The following is a 26,196-nucleotide window of genomic DNA, read 5'->3' on the forward strand; positions in this document are numbered from 1 at the left end:
GGTAAATAATGCCTAATTTAGCTTTTTTGAGATTTTTTGATATATAAAGTTAAAGTTTTTTGTTGTTGAAATTTTTTCATAGGTATAATAATGTGCATACCTCTTAGGTGTAAGGCTCAATGAATTTTTACAAAGTGTATTTATTTTTGTAACTACCCAGAAGAGGATAGAGAACATTACCTGCCCTCAGGGAACCCCACCTTGTGTCCCTTTGCAGTCATTTTTTCACCCCAGATGTGATATATCGTTCTGATTTATATCATCATGAAGTTTAGTCTTACCTTTTTTTCTGATAGCTCTGTTGAGATATAATTTACATACCACACAGCCATTTGAAGTGTACAATTTAATAGCTTTTAGTATATTTGCAGAGTTGTGCAGCCGCCATCACAATTTTAGAACAATTTCGTCACCCCAGAAAGAAGTCCCATACCTGTTAGCAGTCGCTCCCATTTATTCCCAGTTCTCCCTCCCTCAGCCTTAGGCAGCTACTAATTTACTTTTTATCTCTATAGACTTGCCTTCTGGACATTTCATGTGAATGCAGTCATGCAAAATGTGGTCTGTTGTGACTTGCGCTGAGCATAATGTTTTCAGGGTCCATCACGTTTTAGCATGTATCAAGGACTTTATGCGTACAATGCTACATTTTACTTTTTCATCAGTTGTTTCCACTGTTTGGCTGTTGTGAATATGCTGCTATGAACATTTGTGTATAAGTTATTGTGTATCTGTATGTTTTCATTTCTTTTGGGTATAAGCCTGGGAGTGGAATTTCTGGGTCATATGTTTAACTTTTTGAGGACATGTGCATCTGATTTCTAAAACAATTATATGTCATTTAACATTCCTACCAGCAAGACATGTTTTCTCCACATCCTCACCAACACTTGTTAATATTTATCTTTTGGATTGTAGTCATGATAATGGGTGCGAAGTGGTATCTCATTGTGGTTTTGATTTGCATTTTCCTAATGGCTAATGATGTTGAGTATCTTTCCATGTCCTTATTGGCCATTTATATATCTTCTTTGGAAAAATGTATTTTCAAATTTTCTGCCCATTTTTCAATCATGTTTTTTTTGTTGTTGAGGTATAAGAGTTTTTTTAAATATTTGTGTGTAAATCCCTTATCATATATCAGATATATGATATGCAACTATTTTCCCCTGTTCCATGGGTAATCTTTTCACTTTGTTGATGGTGTTAAATTTGGTTTTAAATTTGGATGAAGTCCAATTTATTTATTTATTTATTTTGGCTTTTATTGCTTGTGCTTTCGGTGTAATGCCTTAGAATCATCTTGCCTATGTTTGAAATACATAGAAATGAATTCATGAGTACTTCCTTTTGGCTTCTTTTTGCTCAAACTTATGCAGGTAGCTGTAGTTTGTTTTTTCACATTGTTGTGTAACGTTCTATTGCATGTATTTACCACAGTTTATGCATTCTACTGGTGATGGACATTTGTGATATTTCCAGTTTGGGGTTATTATAAAATAAGGCTGCTATGAGCATTCTTGAACATAGCACTTGGTGTACATACCTACTAGTTTGTGGGATGTACACATCTAGGAGTGGAATTGCGGGATCACAGCTGTATAGAGCTATAGTAGATACTGCCACCAGTTTCCCAAAGTGGTTGTGTCAAATTTCATTCCTACCACTGCTCTACATCTTCATCATTACATTCACCACTCATTATTATCAGGGTTTCTTTTTTGTTTTGTTTGTTTAGCCATTCTGGTGAATACAGTGAGTACAGTGCATTTTCTTGATGACTGATGATTTTGAGCACATTGGCAAATGCTTATAGCTGTCTGTGAAGTGCCTTTTCACTTGTTTTGCCCATTCAAAAGAAAAAATTGGATTTTCTTCTTTTTCTTATTGATCTGTAGGAGTTCTTTACATGTATTGTAAAAATATCTCTCCGTGGTTTACCTTTTTACTCTCTTAATGGTGTCATTTAATGAAAAGACAGTCTTAACTTTAAGCTCCATTTATCACTCTTTTTCCTTATGGTTGTGAATGTATTATTGTTTACTACCTCCTAGAAACTTTGTTTTACCTTTCACATTTAGGTCCACAGTCCATATGTAAGTGATTTTTATAAGAGTCAAGGTTTGTTTTTTCCCGTACGTATTTCTAACTGACCCAGACCCATTTATTGCAAAGATTTTGTACCATACATAGCATCACCTTTGTCACAAATCCAGAAGTCTATATGTATGGATCTGTTTCTAGACTCTGTTCTGTTCCACTTATCTATTTGTCTATTCTATTGCCAGTGCCACAGTGTTCAGTTACTAGTTGTACGTAAAAAGATTTTTAACTGACGTATCATAAATAAGTCATAGGTATATAATAAAATGGTAGGAAGCATGTTTCAAAGACAAGGCAACTCTTGGGCTCCCATGTTACTTAACTTTATCTTTTATCTTTAATCTTTTATGGTATTAGTTGTTAATTGTTACACATTATATACTTTAATAAATTATAATCCTGAAATTGAGAAAAGGAAAATAATTACTTGAAAAAGTTAATACAGAGAGCCATTTAGTTTATAACAGGACAAACTAAGTCTCCAGAAGAGTTTAATATCTGCCAAGACTGGACTTCTCCATTTAAGTCAACGGACTGAATATTCTGCATATTTCACAGAATAAACCCTCTCCTCCCATGGTATTGCTAGGTGATGCACCTCCGGGATCATTCCTGGGTTGGTAGTTTTCTCTTTGTTTGCTGTATTAACTATACTTTTCCTTTCCTCCCATCTCCCGTAGTTTCCTGTTCTACTTATTCACAATCCTTTTCTTAATAGAGAGCTCCTGGAGAGGAAGTTCTGGAGATGGAAAATCCAGGAGAGGAAGATCAGCTGTTGAAATGTCTTTGCTGCAAACCTCTATGGGTTGAGGATGTGATAACAGTTTCTCAATGTGATGACAAGCTCTGTAACTCTGATTTATCTTCTAAGCTGGCATTTATAATACAGCTTTTCTTTTGCGTTTCCCACCGCTGCCCAAGTCTGGTCTTTTCAGATTTTCTTCCTTTAATCTTTCATTCTCAGCCACAGGAGGAGCTTCACATCCTCTTCACATTTGCAGTATTGCTGTTTATTTGGTGGTTATAAATGTTTTATCTTTTTTGAGGTGGGGAGGGGCCTTTTTTTTTTTTCCCTTCGATGCATGATTCTAGTGCAGTGGCTTACTGTTTCGCTAAAATAAAATTAGTAGTGTATTTGGGTCCCTGTCAAAGAGCTCCTGAATTTTTAGCTGGTGTTTCTTTATAGAGGGCCTGTGGATTGTGAACCTAAATGTTAAAGGTAGAATGAAGTTTCTAGAAGGTAGTAAAGGAGAGAATGTGTTCATAACCATAAGGAAAAGATTGATAAATTAAACTTTTATAATTATAAAGAGGACTTTGGCCCTTGGCATCTTTGCAGAGGGTTTGTAGGACCCCTGAAAATCTGTTTCTACATTATTGTCAGTGTTCCTCTGGCCTTTGATTCTTTCCTCATGCTTTGCTTTTTTTCCACCTCTCCTAGATGAGCAGTGTCAATCATAGTTATTTTAATGACCTTGCTTGCAAACTCCAGTATCTGGATAATCTATGGGCCTATTCTATAGTCTGTTTTCCCTTTTTGGGGTGGGGGGAGGGGGTCAGGGGCTCATTTGGTCCTATCTGGTATACCTGGTAATTTTGGTTGAATGCCCAACATTGTATATAAAAAGTTATAGAGACTTTGGATGGTGTTATTTTCCTTTAGAGAGGATTTAATTTGCTTTTGACGGGCAAAATATGTGCAGATCACCTTGATAGAGTTGAGCTGGGTTTCAGGCTTTGTTAACGTTGGTCTCTTTCTGGTTTTCCCTCATTGCTAGTCTGTAGCCCTTTGGGGGTGTCATCTGAAAGACAGCATATTTACTGGGGCCCGTCTGTCTTAGAGGGCCTTGAACTCCAACCTTTGACTCCCAAGCTGCAACAGAGTGTTAATCTCTCTGGTCACCTCTTTACCCTCTTACAGCTGCTTTTTGCTTGTTTCCGTATGTGTACATTTTAGGAGTTGGCAAATATCTTGAGGGGAAATGCACATAGATTTTGAGACTTTTCTGTTTACTCCTTTTCAGGATCTTGTCCTTTCAAGCCTTGGATGCTTTGGCAGCCCCAAAGTCTAAATCTCTGTCTTCTTAGCCTGATAGAATACTACAGGCTCTGCCTCTATTCCACTCTACTGGGAATATTATATACCTATTTTTTTGCATATAAAATAAGCAAATACATGATATACACACAAAGATATGTTTTTCTTTCCACTTCTTTCTTTTTTTTTTTTTTTTTGTTGGCAATAATCTCAGATTTTATTCAAAAGCAAGACCACCCACCCCAATTACTCTGGTTATCCCTTCATAATGAACATATCCTACTTTTACAAAATTTTTCCTTGTGTCTACTTCAGTGAATTTAAAAATTAATTTATTGTCTCAATTCTCTTCTAATTGTTTGGCTGTGGAAAATTGGCATATTAGATTGCACTGCCTGGGCCAGCAACCAGAAGATCCCCTATAAACTTGTTAGAAAAGTAAATTCTCTGGCTCCATCCCACATCTATTGAATCAGAACCCATAGCGGTGGTACCCAACAATCTAATTTAACAAGTCATCCAGGAGATTCTGGTAGAAACCATTTGAGAAACACTGACATATGAAAAACATGTGCTATTTACTTAATGGACAGGCAGACATGGAAGTGAGGGAATATATCAAATAAGAAAATAAGCAGTGGCCCAAGTGCTTTGACTCTAAATGGGTATAGAACAAGAATAGCCCTGAATGAGACTCATAAACTGGTTCTATTCAGATACATATGAACTGCCCCTCTCTTCTGCTTGATTTCCATGGGCTTACGTTAGTGTAAAACCCCAAGTACATTTGTCTTGGGCAGATCTGTAAATTCTTCAGCATATGGACACTGTAGAGAAAGAAGTAGGATTGACCATTTCCTCCTAATCACCTCCCAGGCTGCATTACCCAATACACAGTCTGTCTACGCACATGTTTCTGTCATCTGCCAAGCAGGGGCAGAAAAAAAAAAAGTAATATATAAATATATTTATATAAATAAGTACATTTATATAAATATAGATTTTTATATAAATAAATATGTATAATATATATTTTTAAAATCTTCATTTTGGGTAATTTTTTTAAAAGTACCAAAATGGTCATTATTAGAAAAAGCAAAACATTTTTGGCCTTCCTTATATCTTTTATTTATTTATTTTTTTTAAAGAAGTCAACCTACCATTGCTTAAACAGCACACGTGGTAAGCTGCTCTTTTTTCTTGAATCTTTTTTTTTTATTTTAATTAATTAATTAATTAATTTATGGCTGTGTTGGGTCTTTGTTTCTGTCCGAGGGCTTTCCCTAGTTGCGGCAAGTGGGGGCCACTCTTCATCGCGGTGCGCGGGCCTCTTATTGAGTGGCCTCTCTTGTTGCGGAGCACAGGCTCCAGACGCGCAGGCTCAGTAATTGTGGCTCACGGGCCTAGTTGCTCCGTGGCATGTGGGATCTTCCCAGACCAGGGCTCGAACCCATGTCGCCTGCACTGGCAGGCAGATTCTCAACCACTGCGCCACCAGGGAAGCCCCCCTTATATCTTTTTATGACTTTGTATTGTTTTTAGTTTGATTGCTGGGACTAAGGCACTAGATATAATTTTTCAATGCCTGAGGCCTTATAGGGTTTTAATCTGGCTCAGAATTCTCCACTTCCACTTCTCTCTTAAACAAAAGGTACATATATCCTTTTGCACCTTGCTGTTTTCAGTTACCATTGCTTAGATGTACAGGTATTCTAAAATTGCTTTTTCAGTAAGTAATTTGTAATCATATTCTTAATTCTATGATTTCTAAGAATTTTGATAATAGAACTTTTATTTGTTTTTTTTTTTTATAATAGTATTAGTTCTTTTCCCAGGGTAAAAATAAACTATTGCCCTAGACTGGAAAGAGGAAGAAAAAAATCTATAATTTTCTGAGATTTTTTTTATTAATTTTTTTTTTTACGAATACTGTTACAATTTTTATAGCTTCCAATCTTTGCCCTTGGGGGTGACATAAGAGTTGATTTGGCTTGCCAAGTCTTAAACCTGTCAAAATCAAGTGATGCTTGTGTTCAAACCTGATTGAGAAAGAGAAGCTTTCACAAATTTTATTAGCTTGAACTTAGAATAACTTCCCTGGTCTACACCTAATTAACTTCCATAACCATCTACATCAATATACTGTGTACTGTTAATGAGAGAAACAATTTATTCTTGTAACCTTTCACCTTTGTCCTGAAAGAGCTGAGATTCTAAAAGAAGCCAGATTTCCTTCGTACTCTCTTCTCACATGCCAGACCTCAAAAATTGTAGGTTCTTGATTTTTTTGTGACCCAGTTAGGCAAAACATTGATACTATTCACATTTGTCATCTAACCCTTCTCAAGGGCTTCTAACTGGATCCAAGATCTGGAGGGATGTTTGTTTCATAGAAATATATATATATTTTTTGGCCATGCCACGGACCTTGAAGGGTCTTAGTTCCATCTTAGTTCCCCTGACCAGGGATTCATCCCAGGGCCACAGCAGTGAAAGTGCCGAGTTCTAACCACTGGACCTCCAGGGAACTCCTGAAATATTCTAATTTGTGGGTTCACAAACTTTTTCTGTAAAAGGCTGGATAGTAAATATTTCAGGCTTTGCAGGCCACATGGTCTGTTACAGCTATCAACTCTCCCATTGCAGCATGAAAGCAGTCATGTGCAATACCTAAACTAATGAGAGTGTGTTCCAGTAAAACTTTATTTACAAAAATACAGCATTGCGTTGGGTTTGGTCACTGAGCCATAGTTTGCCAATCATAGTTGACTGGAGAGGAGAGAAAGATCATTGTGGGATATGTGGCACTTCAAAACCTTCCTTTCTAGACTAGAGACTAGAGTAGATTTGAAGTTTTCAGTTCATTTTCAACAGTAAAAAAAATTAGACTTTTGTGTAATTATTAATATACCACAAAACAACCATTGCTCTGTCAACTATTCCTCAAATTAATACTTAGTACAAAAAAACTGTTAGAAAATAAAGAATATTTTGAAATTTAACTTTGTAACCCAGACTTATTTTTCTTTATTGGCCCATAGTACAGAAAGAATTTTTATTATGAGAGAAAATAAGGCATTGTTTTCATTTGTAAACTTATTATTTGTTTGCTTGTTTAGAAGGAGGATACAGCTGTGAACTTTGTGAGCTTTCTTTTATGTATTAGTCAGCCAGATGGAAAGAATGATCATAAAAAAAGTTAGATGGGCTAGCTCTGATGGCCAAGTTTTAGAAGACATATACGAAAATGAATAATCCTAGAATTTAGCTTCAGTAACATCCTTCGTTATATACATTTCATCTTTATAGCCAAATAGTCACGTAGAATTTTTACATTTTATCTAGAGTTTAAAGTCATTTTTCTTCCCAGTCTTCTCAAAACCTCCCAAGTCTTAACTGCAGTTACTTAAATTAGTTCTGACCAAGAACAACAAAATGAAGAACAGTAAGGTGATTTGTACATTACAGTTAGCTTTCAAATCTTTTGACCTATAGATTTTCAGTTTTTCCTTTTTTTCTAAAGTATACAGAAAGGGAGAGTCATTCTTTGTAGGACATTGCACCCATCTTAATAGATGACATTCACTTGTCTTCTGTCACAAATGTCCTTGCTATTGAACAAAGATTGTCAGAATAATATTTAAAATTAGTACTTTCAAATTGATTTCAAATCTTTTGGCTTTGTGCTAGTAATATTTTCCTTTCTCAACTCATTAGAATAAGAAAAGAGAATTAACTTTGTGATCTGTACACTTATGGATTAAAATTCACCTCATTTATCTCCAAATATTACTTACTTGTCTTCATGCTTGAGGAATGGATATGTACTAATAACTCAAAATTTTCAGTAATTCATATAATTCACATCAAAATTCCTGTTTGAGTCAGTAAGTATTGTTTTCAGTCTTAATGTCTTGGGTTTACTTATCTAATACTTAGTTTAGGTAAGTAAAAACTTATTTAAGTTTTAAAGTGTGTTATTTTATAGACTTTTGAAACAGATGGCAGTTTGTTTAGGTCAAAACTTTGGAGAGAGTTTTTTTTTTTAATTTTCATTGGTGTATAGTTGATTTACAATGTTGTATTAGTTTCAGGTGTTCAGCAAAGCAAATCAGTTATACATATACATATATCCCCTCTTTTTTTTTAGATTCTTTTTCCATATAGGCCATTACAGAGTATTGAGTAGAGGTCACTGTGCTATACAGCAGGTTCTTATTAGTTATCTATTTAATATATAGTATTGTGTATGTGTCAGTCCCAATCTCCCAGTTTATCCCTTCTCCCCACCCCCCCGCCCCCGCAATCCCCTGGTAAACATAAGTTTGTTTTCTACATCTGTGATTCTGCTTCTGTTTTGTAAATAAGTTCATTTGTACCCTTTTTTAGATTCCACATATAAGCAATATCATATTTGTCTTTCTCTGTCTGACTTACTTCACTCAGTATGACAAGCTCTAGGTCCATCCCTGTTGCTACCAATGGCATTATTTTGTTCTCTTTTATGGTTGAGTGTATATAGGTACCATTGTATATTCCATTGTATATAGGTATCACATCTTTACCATTCATCTGTTAGTGGACACTTAGGTTGCTTCCATGTCCTGGCTGTTGTAAATAGTGCTGCAATGAACATTGGGGTAATGTATCTTTTTGAATTATGGTTTTCTCTGGGTATATCCCCAGGAGTGGGATTGCTGGGTCATATAGTAGTTCTATTTTTAGTTTTTTAAGGAACCTCCATACTGTTCCCCCTAGTGGCTGTACCAACTTACAGTCCCACCAACAGTGTAGGAGGGTTCCCTTTTAGAGAGTATTTTTTAAAAATAAAATAAAGGATGTGCTTCTAGCTTTATGACATAACTTGAATTACAGAGAATTTTCATTTCTTTGCATTTTTGAATTGTGTAATAGAGTTTTAAAAGTTATTAGGCTTTTGCCAAGTTAAAAACGAGGTAATGTTCATTTGCATATGTGCTAATTTTAAGAAACTGTACAGATTAGATTCCTTGCTACTATTTTGATTTCTTTTGATAATGAGAATATTAGAATTAATCATTGTTTTGGGGGGATACATATATTTGACAGAACTAGAAGAACAGACTCGAAAAGCTCTAGAACTGGACCAGGAACGAAAACGAGCAAAAGAAGAAGCAGAAAGGCTTGAAAAGGAGCGTCGAGCTGCTGAAGAGGCCAAATCTGCTATAGCAAAACAGGCTGCCGACCAGATGAAGAATCAGGAGCAGCTGGTAGGGAACCTGGGTTCTGTTAGGGGAAAGGAAAAATTCAGACAAAAGCATGGACAAAATCGGTCCCGCAATTTCAGAGTATTTATTCTCTGAGCGCAAAGGTGTTGGTTAATTACGTTTTCAAATCTCCTCACTGTGGTATGTGTGCAATCACTGCAAAGAACTTGTATCTTTTTATTCGAATGTATTTTAAAGCAGTAAGTAGAATAACAAAGAATTATGAAAACCATAGACTACATGGACCATTTTCTGTATTCAGACAGAGGAATACCCACCATCACAAATGAAATACCAGTGTAAAAATAGACAATTTGGAGGTTGCAGTATTTAGTACAGTAAATAAATGATCAGTATTGTGCAGCCACTGCCAAAAGTGTGTTGTAATGTATCCAAAATCAACAGTAAAATTTTGTTTGCTAATGAGTACCAATAAAATAATAAAATAAGTTCAAATAATGGAAACTTAAAAAAAAACCACCTTTGTAAAATTAAGTATATTATACCTTCTGGAAAGCAAACCAAAGAGACAAGTGTGGAAACAACAAAGTGTGGAAATAAGCCTAAAATGTTTATTTCTTCTTTTAAAAGGAAACCTAAAAATAAAACCATAAAAGATACATGGAGCCTGTTGCTAACAAAAGATTCTGATTTGCTTAGATTTTGTATAAGCCACTGGCATGTTTTGCTTTAGATAAGTTGACAATTACGTATATTCTAAACCCCGTAAGATAACCGTAGGTTAACTGTAAGATAGATCATAATTGATTGGGTTTTTTTGTGTATTTAGTGGACTTGCAAATAATGAGGAGTAGGCATGACACCTAGAAAATTTGGGATTTAAATATTGGTTTAGACATTTCCTTGCTATGTGTCTTTGGGTCTTTCTGCGCCTCAGATCCCTCCCTTTGAAAAAAGGAATAATACCACCTAATAGTATTGTTGGGGAATCAAATGAGATTATTTGACAAAGTGCTGTTTAAATTATAAAGTGTTATGTAAATAGAATTCTTTTTCCTTCTGTAGGCTTTAACAGATACTTTATTGATGAAAGTTAAAAAATAGCTCCCGAAAACGAATAACTACGTGTATATAGAATAATAAAAATTTTTTCACTTTGTCTCATTAGCTCATTATACCTAGTACAAGTAAGATATTTATGCTCTTAAAGAAATAGTTCCTTTTTTTAAACAGAAGACTATCTAAGAAAAACATATAACACAGTCCATGTGGGAATTCCCTGGCGGTCCAGTGGTTAGGACTCTGAGCTTCCACTGCAAGGGGCACAGGTTCGATTCCTGGTCGCAGAACTAAGATCTCGCAAGCTTCACGGCATGACCAAAAAAAAAAAAAAAAACAGTCCATGTACATTAAAGCTTTTTTGACTTAATATAAATGACTGAAAATATATTACTTTTTAGTGTTGGTAATTGTTTTGTTTATTTTAGGCAGCAGAACTTGCCGAATTCACTGCCAAGATTGCGCTTCTAGAAGAAGCCAAGAAAAAAAAGGAGGAGGAAGCTACTGAGTGGCAACACAAAGTAATCATTTGTTCATCACTATAAATTATTGAACATCTATTTTGTACCCAGCCGTATGTGGAATTTATAGAGATAAACATAAGATGCTGTCATGATTTAGAGGGGAAGAGGTACCTCTGTATGAAAGTGTATGTACTGTATTAAATACTAGTCTAGTGATAATAAGCTAAGTACTTTGGGAACACAGAAGAAATGTTTAATTTCTGAGGGAATGAGGCAGGTGTTGGGGAAACCCTTATAAATTTAAGCCGGCTCTTGAATAATACATTCAGTTTGGGGGTAGAAAAGATGGGGACTGAAGAGGTAGTCATTCCAGATTGAGGGAATTGAATGAGCATAGGAAGTATAAAAGCACACGACAGATGTGAGGTCAACTAGTAAGTGAGCAAAACTTAGAGTCTGTTTTCAGAAATTTTGAGAGTTGTGGCTAGAAAGTTAGAGAGGGAATTAAGTTGTGAAAGGCTTTAAATAAATGCCCTGCTAAGGCAAGATGCTGGGAAATATCTGTAGACGTTGGGCTCTGAAGATTTCAAAACAGGATTGTAACATGATCAAGCATGGTTTTATAAAAACAGCTTAGTAATCAGCATGAAGGATGGATTGGGATAGTGGGCAGGATTACTTAAGAGCTAATGACTCACACTAAGGATGTGGCATTGAGAAAAAAGAGGAACAGGAATTATTGAAGGACATTTTGTGGTAGACTCAAAGGGGCGTGGCAACCAAATGATTGGATATAAAGTTGAATTAGAAGAATGCAATGAAGATGATACTGAGATTTCTGAGTTCCTAAGTAGATGAAACCACTGTTGTCTGAAATGGCGTAAAAGTGAAAAATTAGGCTTTATTTGGAGGGGTAGGGAATATAAGATAATGAGAATTTAATTCAAACTTTAATGTTAACTCTTAAATGGAACTATAATAATAACAATTTTTTACACTCAAAGGTATATAGTTCTCTGATTTTTCTACGACAAAATGTACTTATTACAGAAAGCAGTTTTCTTTCCCTCTTAAATTTTCGTTGTAGCACTTCGGATTTCATAGGGAAGTTTTTGGTATTGAGAGTTATGTATGTATGTATATATCAATAGAACTCTACAAAAGGAAAAAGACTTAACTTTTTTGTTAACACTACTTTCTTTATTAGAATTGTATAGATGCCTTTTAGGGATGATTTATGAACTTAAGGGACACACAAACTTACAAAAATAACATATCACAGAGGCACATCCTGTGAACTGTAGAAACTAGAAAATGCATGCAAAAGAAAAATCACATTCTTGCAAACTGGGATCACTATTTTAACACTGTAGTGCATATCCTTCCAGGATCTTTTCCTATTTGCATATGTGTATACATATACATTTATATGTCCAGAGTGAGATCATACTGTACATACTGTTCTATTTTAGTCAGTTTTCATCTCATCTAATATTAGACGATATTCAAAATTTTTTCCTTTAGATATAATTGACATATAGCATATTTTTAGGTGTACAACATGATGATCCAATATTTGTATCTATTGTGAAGCAATCATCACAGTAAGTGTAGTTAACTCCATCACCATATACAGCTACAGAAGTGCTTTTCTTGTGATGTAAACTTTTCAGATTTACTTTCTTAGCACATTTGAAATATAGAATATAGTATTATTAACTGTAGTCCGTATGCTGTACATTGTGTCCCCATGACTCATTTATTTTATAGCTGGGAGTTTGTACTTTTTAACTCCCTTCTCCCATTCCTCTTCCATTTATGCCTCTGGTAACCATCAGTCTGTTCTCTGTATCCTTAAGCTCAGTTTTTTTGTTTGTTTGGTTGGTTGGTTTATTTTTAGATTCCATATATAAGCGAGATCATATGGTAATTTGTCTTTCTCTGTCTGACTTAATTTCACTTGGCATGATACCCTCAAGGTCCATCCATGTTGTTGCAAATGGCAAGATTTCCTGGGACTTCCCTGGTGGTCCAGTGGTTAAGACTTCGCCTTCCAATGCAGGAGGTGCAGGTTCAATCCCTGGTTGGGGAGCTAAGGTCCCACATGCCTTGGGGCCAAAAAACTAAAACATAAAAAAGCAGAAGCAATATTGTAACAGATTCTGTAAAGACTTTAAATATGGTCCACATCAAAAAAAAATCTTAAAAAAAAATTCCTTTTTTATAGCAGAATAGTATTTCACTATATATTAATATTTATACCGCATTTGTTTTTTATCTGTCCATCTACTGATGGACACTTAGGGTGCTTCCATATATATCTTGGCTATTGTAAATAATGCTGCAGTGAACGTGGGGGGATGCATATATCTTTTCAAGTTAGTGTTTTTGTTTGATAAATACCCAGAAGTAGAATTGCTGGATTATATGGTAGTTCTATTTTTGAGTTTTTTAAGGAGGAATCTTCATACTGTTTTCCACAGTGGCTGCACCAATTTACATTCCCAGTGAAAGTGAACAAGCGTTCCCTTTTCTCCACATCCTTACCAACACTTGTTATTTCTTGTCTTTTTGATAATAGCCATTCTAACAGGTATGAGGTGTTACTTCATTGTGGTTTTGATTTGCATTTCCTCGATGATTAGTGATGTTGAGCACCTTTCCATGTGCCTGTTGGCCATCTCTATGTTGTCTTTAGAAAAATGCCCGTTCATATCATCTGCTCAGTTTTTAAAATAGAATTAGGGTTTTTTGTTTTTTTTTCTATTGGGTTGTATGAATTCTTTATATATTTTGGGTATTAACCGCTTATCAGATATATGATTTCCATATATTTTCTCCCATTCTGTATGTTGCATTTTCATTTTCTGGATATATATATATTTTGCTTTCAGAAGCCTTTTGGTTTGAAGTAGTCCCACTTGTTTATTTTTGCTTTCGTTGCTTTTGCTTTCGGTGTCAAATCCAAAAATTTATCACCAAGACTTATATCAAGGAGCTTACCGCATGTATTTTCTTCAAAAGTTTTATCGTTTCAGGTCCTATGTTCAAATCTTTGATCCATTTTGAGTTGATTTTTCTGTATGGTGTACGATAGGGGCCCGGTTTCATTCTTTTGCATGTGTCTCTCTAGTTTTCCTAGCACCACTTATTGCAGAGACTGTCCTTTCCCCAACCTATATTCTTGGCTGCTTTGTTGTAAACTAATTAACCGTATATGTGTGGGTTTATTTCTGGGCAGACTATATTCAGAATTGAACCAAAAAGTCTTTTATAGCTAATTTGCCAGGCCAGTGTCCAGAGTAGGACTTTGCATTGCATCTGTTTGCTCTAAGTCTCTTTTAAAGTAGGACAGTTCTTCTTTTTATGATATTGGTTTATTAAAAGGACCCACAGATTGTCCCTCCTCCTGTATTTGTCTAATTCCTTTCTTATGGTGTCATTCAGCTTGTCTTTTTATCATCAATATTTCTTGTAAGCTGGAAGATAAACCTAAAAGTTTGAAAGATTCAAGTTAAAAATTTCTGGCTATGATGCCTCATAGGTGAGACTTTCAGATAATTTATCATCCAAACTAGAACACTTTTGAGAGTGAAAGGGGGTGTTGTTAATAATTACACCAGGACAACAGTGTAAAGCAGTACTTTTCCAGACAAACCAGCACAATATAATTACTCAAATAACTGGTGATGTTGGATACTTCCTGTTGTATTATATCAGAAGACAGTTTATATCTGATTAACCCACCATTAGTTGTTTTAATTGATCATTGGACTAGAGTAATAACAGTCTGTTTCCTCCATTGTCTGGTTGTATTTTATTGTTGCTAAAATGTAATCTGTTCGATGTGGAATTCTTTGGCATTATACTTATATCTGTTTTCTCATCAACCATTTGTACAACAATTTTAGCAACAGTTGATAATCCTTGCCAGAATTAATAATTTTATTAGGGTTTTGCACAGTGGTGTCTTTAATTCTGTCATGTACCTGCTGGCATTCTTCTATAAAAGTAAGCTTTTATCAATAGGTCCTGTTTTCATTACCCTGAAATATAGTTTATATTAGAAAGAAGGGATAGTAACTTGATTTTTTCTTTTTTTGATGTGGACCATTTTTAAAGTCTTTATTGAATTTGTTACAGTATTGCTTCTGTTTTGGTTTTTTGGCCACGAGGCATGTGGGATCTAAGCTCCCTGACCAGGGATCGAACCCGCATCCCCTGTATTGGAAGGCAAAGTCTTAACCACTGGACCGCCAGGGAAGTCCCAGGATAACTTGATTCTTTTAATTACCAATTTTCAAAGTAAGTTGCTGATAAACTTATTTTTTATGTTCAGGCTTTTGCAGCCCAGGAAGACTTGGAAAAGACCAAAGAAGAGTTAAAGACTGTGATGTCTGCCCCCCCTCCACCTCCACCACCACCAGTCATTCCTCCGACAGAAAATGAACATGATGAACATGATGAGAATAATGCTGAGGCTAGTGCTGAGTTATCAAATGACGGGGTAACGAACCACAGGAGTGAGGAGGAACGTGTAACAGAAACGCAGAAAAATGAGCGTGTTAAAAAACAGCTCCAGGTATTTAAAATTTGCAGTTGTATGCACATTTAAATATAGTTTGCATTTTCCCCATTTGTTAAGACAAACTTACTAAAATAGTAACATTTGATTTTTGGAAGTCTTTACCTCTAGCTGGCCTTGTGATTGGGTTGTAAGTACTTGGCCTACAGTCACGTTATTTCATTTTTTCTGTTGTATGTCCTTGTTACCAGATGTTTGTTAGACTTGTGTAATGAGGCCTTAGTTAGTAAGCTATTATTTAATTATAACTTGAGCCATGTTAAAAGTAGAACATAAAAATACTGTGTTTAAAAAACAAATTTCGTTTTTAAACAGTATACGTTAAAAAGAAATGATAATTTAATAGACTACCTGTATGACATTACATAATCTGAATTTTTTTGTTGAGATTTTGTAATGGCAAAAGTTCAGTTTATTAAATGTACATAATTAGATTAAAATAGTAAATTTTAATATTATACCTATTAGAGAACTTAATAGAATCAGTTCTCTAATTTTTAAATTGGTGAAATCTTTAAATATTAATAAAGAAAAGAAAATGAGGTGATAGTTGTGATAAATGTATTAAGACTTTTGGAGAAAGCTTCTCTCATGGTGTAGAATTTAGAACTTACAGTAACATTCAATAACAGCTATATTGAACCTTTTGTAAGTCATTTCAAGTATTAGATGAGAAAGTTTAAGGAAATTTAGAATAATACACAAAATCATCATGCGGAGTGTAGAAATGAAAGGCCATGGGTATTCCTCTCTAACCACTACCCCCCACCATTACTAAAAGTACAACAAACATAAATACTTTAAAGAAAAAGATTTCACAGTGGAAATTTTAATATACTAAAAAGTCAGAGATTTGTTATATATGTATTTTGTGTCTTTAAACCTCTTCCATAGGTTTTTAAAATCTAAAAAGAAAAGTTAATAATGGTCATACTTTTTATTTTTTAAACATAGGCATTAAGTTCAGAATTAGCCCAAGCCAGAGATGAAACCAAGAAAACACAAAATGATGTTCTTCATGCTGAGAATGTTAAAGCAGGCCGTGATAAGTACAAGACTCTGCGACAGATTCGGCAAGGCAATACAAAGCAACGTATTGATGAGTTTGAAGCAATGTGAGAGCTGTTAATTTTGCATACATGTTCTTCATAAGCTGAACCACCAACAGAGAAAAGCAGGCCTTTGCAGATGTGATGGAATGCATCTCACCTTGCCAAAGCACTTACACCAGTTTGACTGTGGTAGCTAAAAGACATTTAAGGGGAGCTTTTCAACATTAAGACAGTGTGATATCATGCTTGGTTTTCTTTTTCTTTTGGGCCAGGGAATGGAGAACGGTGTTCCATCACCTCCTTTTTCACATTTTTCATTTTCCATTTTTTTTTTTTCTGTTGAAGATTAACACTAATTACCATGTCTGACAAATGTGTATGTATGATTTAAGCACTTTGTACATTTTAAAGGATGGTGGTGACTTAATGAGTGTTTAGGTAGGGCACTCTGTTTTTTCTTCTTCCATATTTTACCTGCATGTATTTCCATATTCTCTCTCATTCATGTTTTCTCAGTGTGTACTTCTCATACCTTGATATGCCCTGTAACCACAGCGCTGCCACTATACAGATCATTGGCAGTGATTAAAACGAGCATAGGTGGCACGGTGGACAGTCTTTGATCATTGTGTAGAAGATGGCTGTGAATCATGAAAAGGATTAGAATGTTTAATAGTGTAGTGTACAGCTAGTGGTTAATTTTTTAAATCCCAACTTAATAACATTATTGGATATTTGTTATTTGCTTACTTAATTACGGTCATCTTTGACAGCTGAATTGATTGGTGTTTCATCTCCTGTCATCATTTGGTTTTCTTTGCCCACTGATCTTACAAAGGTATAGACAGCAGGTAGTAAGTAGTTCCCTAGGAAAGTTTATTGATGAAACACTACTGCAAATAACAGTTGTCTCTGAAAGATTCTTTCATAGATTGATTTAGAAAAACAGATGTTTAATAAAAGAAAAAGCACATTTGTTGGTAATTGATTATCATCATTAATAAAACCCTGGACCTTGCTAGAAGGGCAGCATATGAAAACAGCAGTCCCGAGGAGGGGACAGTAATACTACCTCACTACTATACCTGCGATGACTGGTTGTTCAAACACAGTGAAGTGTGTAAGCTATATGTTTATACATAGTGATACTGTCAATCATGAAGGAATATTTTTGAGATTTCCTTTTCCTTCAGAATATCTCAGAGTGCTAAATTTTAACTGCCTTTTTGATTTGTATTAAAATTGTTAGCGCTCACTGGTATACTGTCTTCTTGGAGGGGTGTTGTATGTCTAAGGAAGTGTGTGTGTGTGTGTGTGTGTGTGTGTGTGTGTGTGTTTGAGAGAGAGAGATTGCCCTTGTAGCATATGACGACGAATGTTCGTACCTTCATTTCTTGATGTAATTATTACATAATCATTTTAGCATATTTGGTTTCTAAATCATTGTGCTTATTTTTTTCAATCTAACTAAAAATACTTAAATTTGGTTAGTTAATTCTATTTTAGAAATTATAATTTTATAGGTTATATTAATTTCAGTTATGTTTTACAAAGAAATCTTTCTAGTTTGAAAGATGTTCAATATTCACAGGTTCTAACATTTTCTTTATTATAAAACATTTAGATTTGGAGATAAGGAAAGCCTTGTTTTCTCTGTGTGGTTCAGCTACTTTCCATTTGGTATTATGCATTCAAATTTACATTTATCTATTAAAATTGCCATTTTGTTAGACATTTTTCATGCACAATAGATTCAAGTTGTGTCTGAAAATATCTCTGTGCTTTTTTGATTTTGCTGACTTTAAAAGGATTAATCTGGGCAGACATTATGAAAAGGAAAGGTTGCATTTAATATATTTTTTGGATTTAGTAGGACAAAAGATAACTGGTTAACCTTGAAGTGACTGTTGTACGGTGGTTGTGCACATGATTCAAAACACTGTGGAAGAGGACATTTCTCCTTGCAGCACATTAGAGGAATAGATGATAAGCCCTACTATTCATGGTTTAAAGCATGTGCTCACTCTTCCAAAGCATTAAAGCAATTGCCATAATAGGTGAAAACTTGGATTTTTATTGGAATTTTGTTAATTTGCTTCATTTTGAATTGTGTGCACTACCATTCCTACATGAGTTTGATACCAGTGTTGAAAAATTACCAGTTATATTTGCTGTTTATAATCTATTTGTAGATTAGAATTAAAATGGATTTAATCCATTTTTAAAGCTGTGTGAATTTTTCTAAACAGGAACAACTATTTGCAATATGGGTTTTCATTAAACCAAATATAACTTTTATTATTAGCATTTGAGAAGCACATGTTCATATAGCAATGTAAAAATATATTAATGAGTATTTGGTAAGTTCCAGCAGGCTTTTACCATTAGCATAATTTTGTGTTGTACAATTAAGTTACATCTATAATTTTGGATAACATTCATTGGTTAACAATAAAGTGACAAAAGCTCATGCCTTCATGCTTCACTGTTGTTATTTAACATGGATTTCTTGTATATTTCCTGAATATTATAATCTCTATTAGATCCATAAATCATTACATCTTAAAAACGAGAAGTGGATAGGAAAAAGTTCAGAATCCTCATACATTTACTCTTTCCCCCAAATTATACATCCCTTTTGGTATGGAAGTAATAGTGATAATTCTCCAGAAAAGTTAAATCATTAAATTAAATCGACTCTCTTCATAATAGAAAATCATTTAAGATTTCTAGTCATTGCTTTTCTTGTATAGTGAGTGTTTAGTTTTCCTAAGGAAGAAACAGTTTCATTGTCCTTGATTAATCTCACTATTAAAATGCTAATGTTCCTTAAAGAACTGTATACTAAGTGCTTCTTACTAATTTTTATCACAAAGATTATTCTTCTTAAATAACAAGTGATAAATCTGTTCTAAGCATAGTAAAAGCCAGTTGTCTTCTCAGTTTATAGTAATATTTAACTGTCACTTTATTATTTCTATTCTCAAAGACAGGTGGTGATCTCTTTATTCTGGTCCTGTTAGAAAAGAAAAGGGAATTTTGTATAAGATTTTGCTTTATGTCTAATTAGAGTTCTTTTTTTAAGAACTAGAATTACCACTTAGAAAGTTAGCTTACACTGTATTGGAACACACTCCTGGTTATCATTGGAAAGAGTTCCAATGTTAGTGCTGTGATTAAAAATAAAAAATGCACATCACTTTCTGTCTCAGTTCTTATTACCTGTTGATTGGTGATATTTTTAGAATTGAAGATAAAAGATTTTTTAGATCCCACAGTATCCCATTTTATGTATGCATAATGAAAATAGTCTTTTAAAATCTATAACTTAAAACTGAAGTATAGGAATTACTGCCTTTAGCATTAATTTAGTGAACTGATTAGTAAACCCAAGCTTAGATATCTTTAATAAGAATAAGGGGAAACATTTAAATATGGAACTACACTGGTAGACAGTCCTCTCTTCTTTAAGTTCTAAATGAACAGAACTTTAGCTTTTCTTATTCTGTACTTCATTCTTTTTTTAACTAGGAGATAATCTATTAAATGTTCTAGTGTGGTTTATCATGTAGAATGACAATATTCTAGTACATTTCAAAAGCACAGTGATTCAGCAGATATGATAACTTCATAAAATGTCAAGGCAGTATGACTTCATATTCTACACTGTTCGCAAGGAAAAATTGGCTCACGATCGTGTTTCATATATTAAAGCTTATCACCTTCCCATCCTTGACCTTTCCAATTAAATAATCTTAATTCCCATTTTTTCCTAGTGGACCTATTTCTTTTTTTTTTTTTTAATTTAATTTTATTTTACTTTTTATACAGCAGGTTCTTATTAGTCATCAATTTTATACACATCAGTGTATACATGTCAATCCCAATCACCCAATTTATCACACCACCATCCCCACCCCCACCCCCCGCGGCTTTCCCCCATTGGTGTCCATACATTTGTTCTCTACATCTGTGTCTCAACTTCTGCCCCGAAAACCGGTTCATCTGTACAATTTTTCTAGGTTCCACATACATGCGTTAATATATGATATTTGTTTTTCTCTTTCTAACTTACTTCACTCTGTATGACAGTCTCTGGATCCATCCACGTCTCAACAAATGACCCAATTTCGTTCCTTTTTATGGCTGAGTAATATTCCATTGTATATATGTACCACATCTTTATCCATTCGTCTGTCGATGGGCATTTAGGTTGCTTCCATGACCTGGCTATTGTAAATAGTGCTGCAATGAACATTGGAGTGCATGTGTCTTTTTGAATTATGGTTTTCTCTGGGTATATCCCCAGTAGTGGGATTGCTGGATCATATGGTAATCCTATTTTTAGTTTTTTAAGGAACCTCCATACTGTTCTTCATACTGGCTGTATCAATTTACATTCCCACCAACAGTGCAAGAGGGTTCCCTTTTCCCCACACCCTCTCCAGCATTTGTTGTTTGTAGATTTTCTGATGGTGCCCATTCTAACTGGTGTGAGGTGATACCTCATTGTAGTTTTGATTTGCATTTCTCTAATAATTAGTGATGTTGAGCAGCTTTTCATGTGCTTCTTGGCCATCTGTATGTCTTCTTTGGAGAAATGTCTATTTAGGTCTTCTGCCCATTTTTGGATTGGGTTGTTTTTTTTTTAATATTGAGCTGCATGAGCTAATTATATATTTTGGAGAATAATCCTTTGTCCATTGATTCATTTGCAAATGTTTTCTCCCATTCTGAGGGTTGTCTTTTCATCTTCTTTATGGTTTCCTTTGCTGTGCAAGAGCTTTGAAGTTTCATTAGGTCCCATTTGTTTATTTTTATTTCCATTACTCTAAGAGGTGGATCAAAAAAGATGTTGCTGTGATTAATGTCAAAGAGTGTTCTTCCTATGTTTTCCTCTAAGAGTTTTATAGTGTCTGGTCTTATGATTAGGTCTCTAATCCATTTTGAATTTATTTTTGTATATGGTGTTAGGGAGTGTTCTAATTTCATTCTTTTACATGTAGCTGTCCAGTTTTCCCAGCACCACTTATTGAAGAGACTGTCTTTTCTCCATTGTATATCCTTGCCTCGTTTGTCATAGACTAGTTGACCATAGGTGTGTGGGTTGATCTCTGGGCTTTCTATCTTGTTCCATTGATCTATGTTTCTGTTTTTGTGCCAGTACCATATTGTCTTGATTACTGTAGCGTTGTAGTATAGTCTGAAGTCAGGGAGTCTGATTCCTCCAGCTCCGTTTTTTTTCCCTCAAGACTGCTTTGGCTATTCAGAGTCTTTTGTGTCTCCATACAAATTTTAAGATTTTTTGTTCTAGTTCCGTAAAAATTGCCATTGGTAATTTGATAGGGATTGCATTGAATCTGTAGATTGCTTTGGGTAGTATAGTCATTTTCACAGTGCTGGTTCTTCCAATCCAAGAACATGGTATATCTTTCCATCTGTTGGTATTGTCTTCAATTTCTTTCATCAGTGCCTTATAGTTTTCTGCATACAGGTCTTTTGTCTCCCTAGGTAGGTTTATTCCTAGGTATTTTATTTTTGTTGCAATGGTAAATGGGAGTGTTTCCTTAATTTCTCTTTCAGATTTTTCATCATTAGTGTATAGGAATGCAAGAGATTTCTGTGCATTAATTTTGTATCCTGCAACTTTACCAAATTCATTAATTAGCTCTAGTAGTTTTCTGGTGGCATCTTTAGGATTCTCTATGTATAGTATCATGTCATCTGCAAACAGTGACAGCTTTACTTCTTTTTCTCCAATTTGTATTCCTTTTATTTCTTTTTCTTCTCTGATTGCTGTGGCTAGGACTTCTAAAACTATGTTGAATAATAGTGGCAAGAGTGGACATCCTTGTCGTGTTCCTGATCTTAGAGGAAATGCTTTCAGTTTTTCACAGTTGAGAATGATGTTTGCTGTGGGTTTGTCGTATATGGCCTTTATTATGTTGAGGTAAGTTCCCTTTGTGCCCACTTTCTGGAGAGTTTTTATCATAAATGGGTGTTGAATTTTGTCAAAAGCTTTTTCTGCATCTATTGAGATGATCATATGGTTTTTCTTCTTCAATTTGTTAATATGGTGTATCACATTGATTGATTTGCATATATTGAAGAATCCTTGTATACCTGGGATAAATCCCACTTGATCATGGTGTATGATCCTTTTAATGTGTTGTTGGATTCTGTTTGCTAGTATTTTGTTGAGGATTTTTGCATGTATATTCATCAGTGATATTGGTCTGTAATTTTCTTTTTTTGTAGTATCGTTGTCTGGTTTTGGTATCAGGGTGATGGTGGCCTCATAGCATGTGTTTGGGAGTGTTCCTTCCCCTGCAATTTTTTGGAAGAGTTTGAGAAGGATTGGTGTTAGCTCTTGTCTAAATGTTTGATAGAATTCACCTGTAAAGCCATCTGGTCCTGGACTTTTGTTTGTTGGAAGATTTTTAATCACAGTTTCAATTTCATTACTTGTGATTGGTTTGTTCATATTTTCTATTTCTTCTTGTTTCAGTCTTGGAAGGTTATACCTTTCTAAGAATTTGTCCATTTCTTCCCGGTTGTCCATTTCATTGGCATAGAGTTGCTTGTAGTAGTCTCTTAGGATGCTTTGTATTTCTGCGGTGTCTGTTGTAACTTCTCCTTTTTCATTTCTAATTTTATTGATTTGAGTCCTCTCCCTCTTTTTCTTGATGAGTGTGGCTAATGGTTTATCAACTTTGTTTATCTTCTCAAAGAACCAGGTTTTAGTTTTATTGATCTTTGCTATTGTTTTCTTTGTTTCTATTTCATTTATTTCTGCTCTGATCTTTATGATTTCTTTCCAACTGCTAACTTTGGGTTTTGTTTGTTCTTCTTTCTCCAGTTCCTTTAGGTGTAAGGTTAGATTGTTCATTTGAGATTTTTCTTATTTCTTGAGGTAGGCTTGTATAGCTATAAACTTCCCTCTTAGAACTGCTTTTGCTGCATCCCATAGGTTTTGGATCATCGTGTTTTCATTGTCATTTGTCTCTAGGTATTTTTTGATTTCCTCTTTGATTTCTTCAGTGATCTCCTGGTTATCTAGTAACATTTTGTTTAGCCTCCATGTGTTTGTGTTTTTTATGTTCTTTTCCGTGTAATTGATTTCTGATCTCGTAGCGTTGTGGTCAGAAAAGATGCTTGATATGATTTCAGTTTTCTTAAATTTACTGAGGCTTGATTTGTGACGCAAGATGTAATCTATCTTGGAGAATGTTCCATGCACACTTGAGAAGAACGTGTAATCTGCTGTTTTTGGATGGAATGTCCTATGAATATCAATTAAATCTATCTGGTCTATTGTGTCATTTAAAGCTTCTGTTTCCTTATTTATTTTCATTTTGGATGATCTGTCCTTTGGTGTAAGTGAGGTGTTAAAGTCCCCCACTATTATTGTGTTACTGTCGATTTCCTCTTTTATAGCTGTTAGCAGTTGCCTTATGTATTGAGGTACTCCTGTGTTGGGTGCATGTATATTTATCATTGTTATATCTTCTTCTTGGATTGATCCCTTGATCATTATGTAGTGTCCTTTCTTGTCTCTTGTAACATTCTTTATTTTAAAGTCTATTTTATCTGATATGAGTATAGCTACTCCAGCTTTCTTTTGATTTCCATTTGCATGGAATATCTTTTTCCATCCCCTCACTTTCAGTCCGTATGTGTCCCTAGGTCTGAAGTGGGTCTCTTGTAGACAGCATATATATGGGTCTTGTTTTTGTATCCATTCAGCCAGTCTTTGTCTTTTGGTTGGAGCATTTAATCCATTCACGTTTAAGGTAATTATCGATATGTATGTTCTTATGACCATTTTCTTAATTGTTTTGGGTTTGTTTTTGTAGGTCCTTTTCTTCTTTTGTGTTTCCCACTTAGAGAAGTTCCTTTAGCATTTGTTGTAGAGCTGGTTTGGTGGTGCTGAATTCTCTTAGCGTTTGCTTGTCTGTAAAGCTTTTGATTTCTCCATCGAATCTGAATGAGATTCTTGCCGGGTAGAGTAATCTTGGTTGTAGATTCTTCCCTTTCATCGCTTTAAGTATATCATGCCACTCCCTTCTGGCTTGTAGAGCTTCTGCTGAGAAATCAGCTGTTAACCTTATGGGAGTTCACTTGTATGTTATTTGTTGTTTTTCACTTGCTGCTTTCAATAATTTTTATTTGTCTTTAATTTTTGCCAGTTTGATTACTATGTGTCTCGGCGTGTTTCTTCTTGCGTTTATCCTGTATGGAACTTGCTGCGCTTCCTGGACTTGGGTGGCTATTTCCTTTCCCATGTTAGGGAAGTTTTCGACTATAATCTCTTCAAATATTTTCTCTGGTCCTTTCTCTCTCTCTTCTCCTTCTGGGACCCCTATAATTCGAATGTTGTTGTGTTTAATGTTGTCCCAGAGGTCTCTTAGGCTGTCTTCATTTCTTTTCATTCTTTTTTCTTTATTCTGTTCCACAGCAGTGAATTCCACCATTCTGTCTTCTAGGTCACTTATCCATTCTTCTTCCTCAGTTATTCTGCTTTTGATTCCTTCTAGTGTAGTTTTCATTTCAGTTATTGTATTGTTCATCTCTGTTTGTTTGTTCTTTAATTCTTCTAGGTCTTTGTTTAACATTTCTTGAATCTTCTCCATCTTTGCCTCCATTCTTTTTCCGAGGTCCTGGATCATCTTCACTATCATTATTCTGAATTCTTTTTCTGGAAGGTTGCCTATCTCCACTTCATTGAGTTGTTTTTCTGGGGTTTTATCTTGTTCCTTCATCTGGTACATAGCCCTCTGTCTTTTCATCTTGTCTATCTTTCTTTGAATGTGGTTTTTGTTCTACAGGCTGCAGGATTGTAGTTCTTCTTGCTTCTGCTGTCTGCCCTCTTGGACCTATTTCTTAATATCTCCATCTTTAGTGATTTTAAGAGCTGCTGTTTTCCCTCTGGAAAGATGATGACTTCTTGCTTTGTTGCCTCAATATTTCAACCTCTCTTCAACTGTGATAACAAGAGTTTTCTGATTTGAGCTTACATATGCTGCTTTAGGAGTTGAAGTATCTATCCATCATTATTCCTCACAAAATTTTAAGGTTATCGATTGTGACTAAAATAATTACCCCATGGCACATGTTTTAAATTTAGGTTTATATTTGGCTCGAGTTCCCTAGCTACTAACGGTTCCAGGTTCTTATTTAATGACCTTCATTTAGCCAATACACTTTTATTAAGTATGTGCTATATTCTAGGATATAGAAGCAAGATTAGAATGACTGTGACCCTTTGTTTTGGACTATCTTAAAATGTGAAACTTAAAATATTTATCTTAGCTCTTGGATCATTTGCAATAATCTGTTACAGTAGATTTCTTTTAAGATGGCAACACATTTTGTTGATTCATGTTATTTGTATGCCCAGATTCCTCCGTGCTTATATCTAGTCAGTTGCTTCCATCCTTGTAATTTATTACTCTGTTTTAATTGTTCACTTATATTTAATGAACATTTTTAAAATTTAGGTTTGCTTTGGTAATTATGCATGTCATTTAGTTTGCTCCTAAAAGTAGTTTACTGGTTTTAGTTTATCTTTAATAAGTCTATATAGCTAAATGTCCATCTTGGTAACATGGGATCAGAATTTCTGAGATTTATGTAATAATCCTTGGAAAAATTCCTTTTGATAAAATGTGGATTTGTTATATCAAAT

At 34.7% G+C, this 26,196-nt stretch overlaps 1 protein-coding gene across 2 annotated transcripts in view; it reads left to right on the top strand.

Annotated features, from left to right (window-relative positions):
* The window catches only part of RDX (radixin), a 94,075-nt gene that overhangs the window by 51,297 nt on the left and 16,582 nt on the right, over positions 1 to 26,196 (top strand). Inside the window, exons 11-14 of one of the 2 annotated variants that reach the window (XM_057552578.1) lie at positions 9,230 to 9,390; positions 10,836 to 10,928; positions 15,211 to 15,453; positions 16,411 to 16,571. In XM_057552578.1, coding sequence (XP_057408561.1) covers positions 9,230 to 9,390; positions 10,836 to 10,928; positions 15,211 to 15,453; positions 16,411 to 16,571 — 658 coding nt within the window. Of the gene's footprint in view, positions 1 to 9,229; positions 9,391 to 10,835; positions 10,929 to 15,210; positions 15,454 to 16,410; positions 18,979 to 26,196 lie in introns of those variants that run through there. The other variant, XM_057552577.1, reaches the window with a different exon arrangement.

Source organism: Balaenoptera acutorostrata, chromosome 9 (assembly GCF_949987535.1).
Source record: "Balaenoptera acutorostrata chromosome 9, mBalAcu1.1, whole genome shotgun sequence".
Taxonomy (NCBI): domain Eukaryota; kingdom Metazoa; phylum Chordata; class Mammalia; order Artiodactyla; family Balaenopteridae; genus Balaenoptera; species Balaenoptera acutorostrata.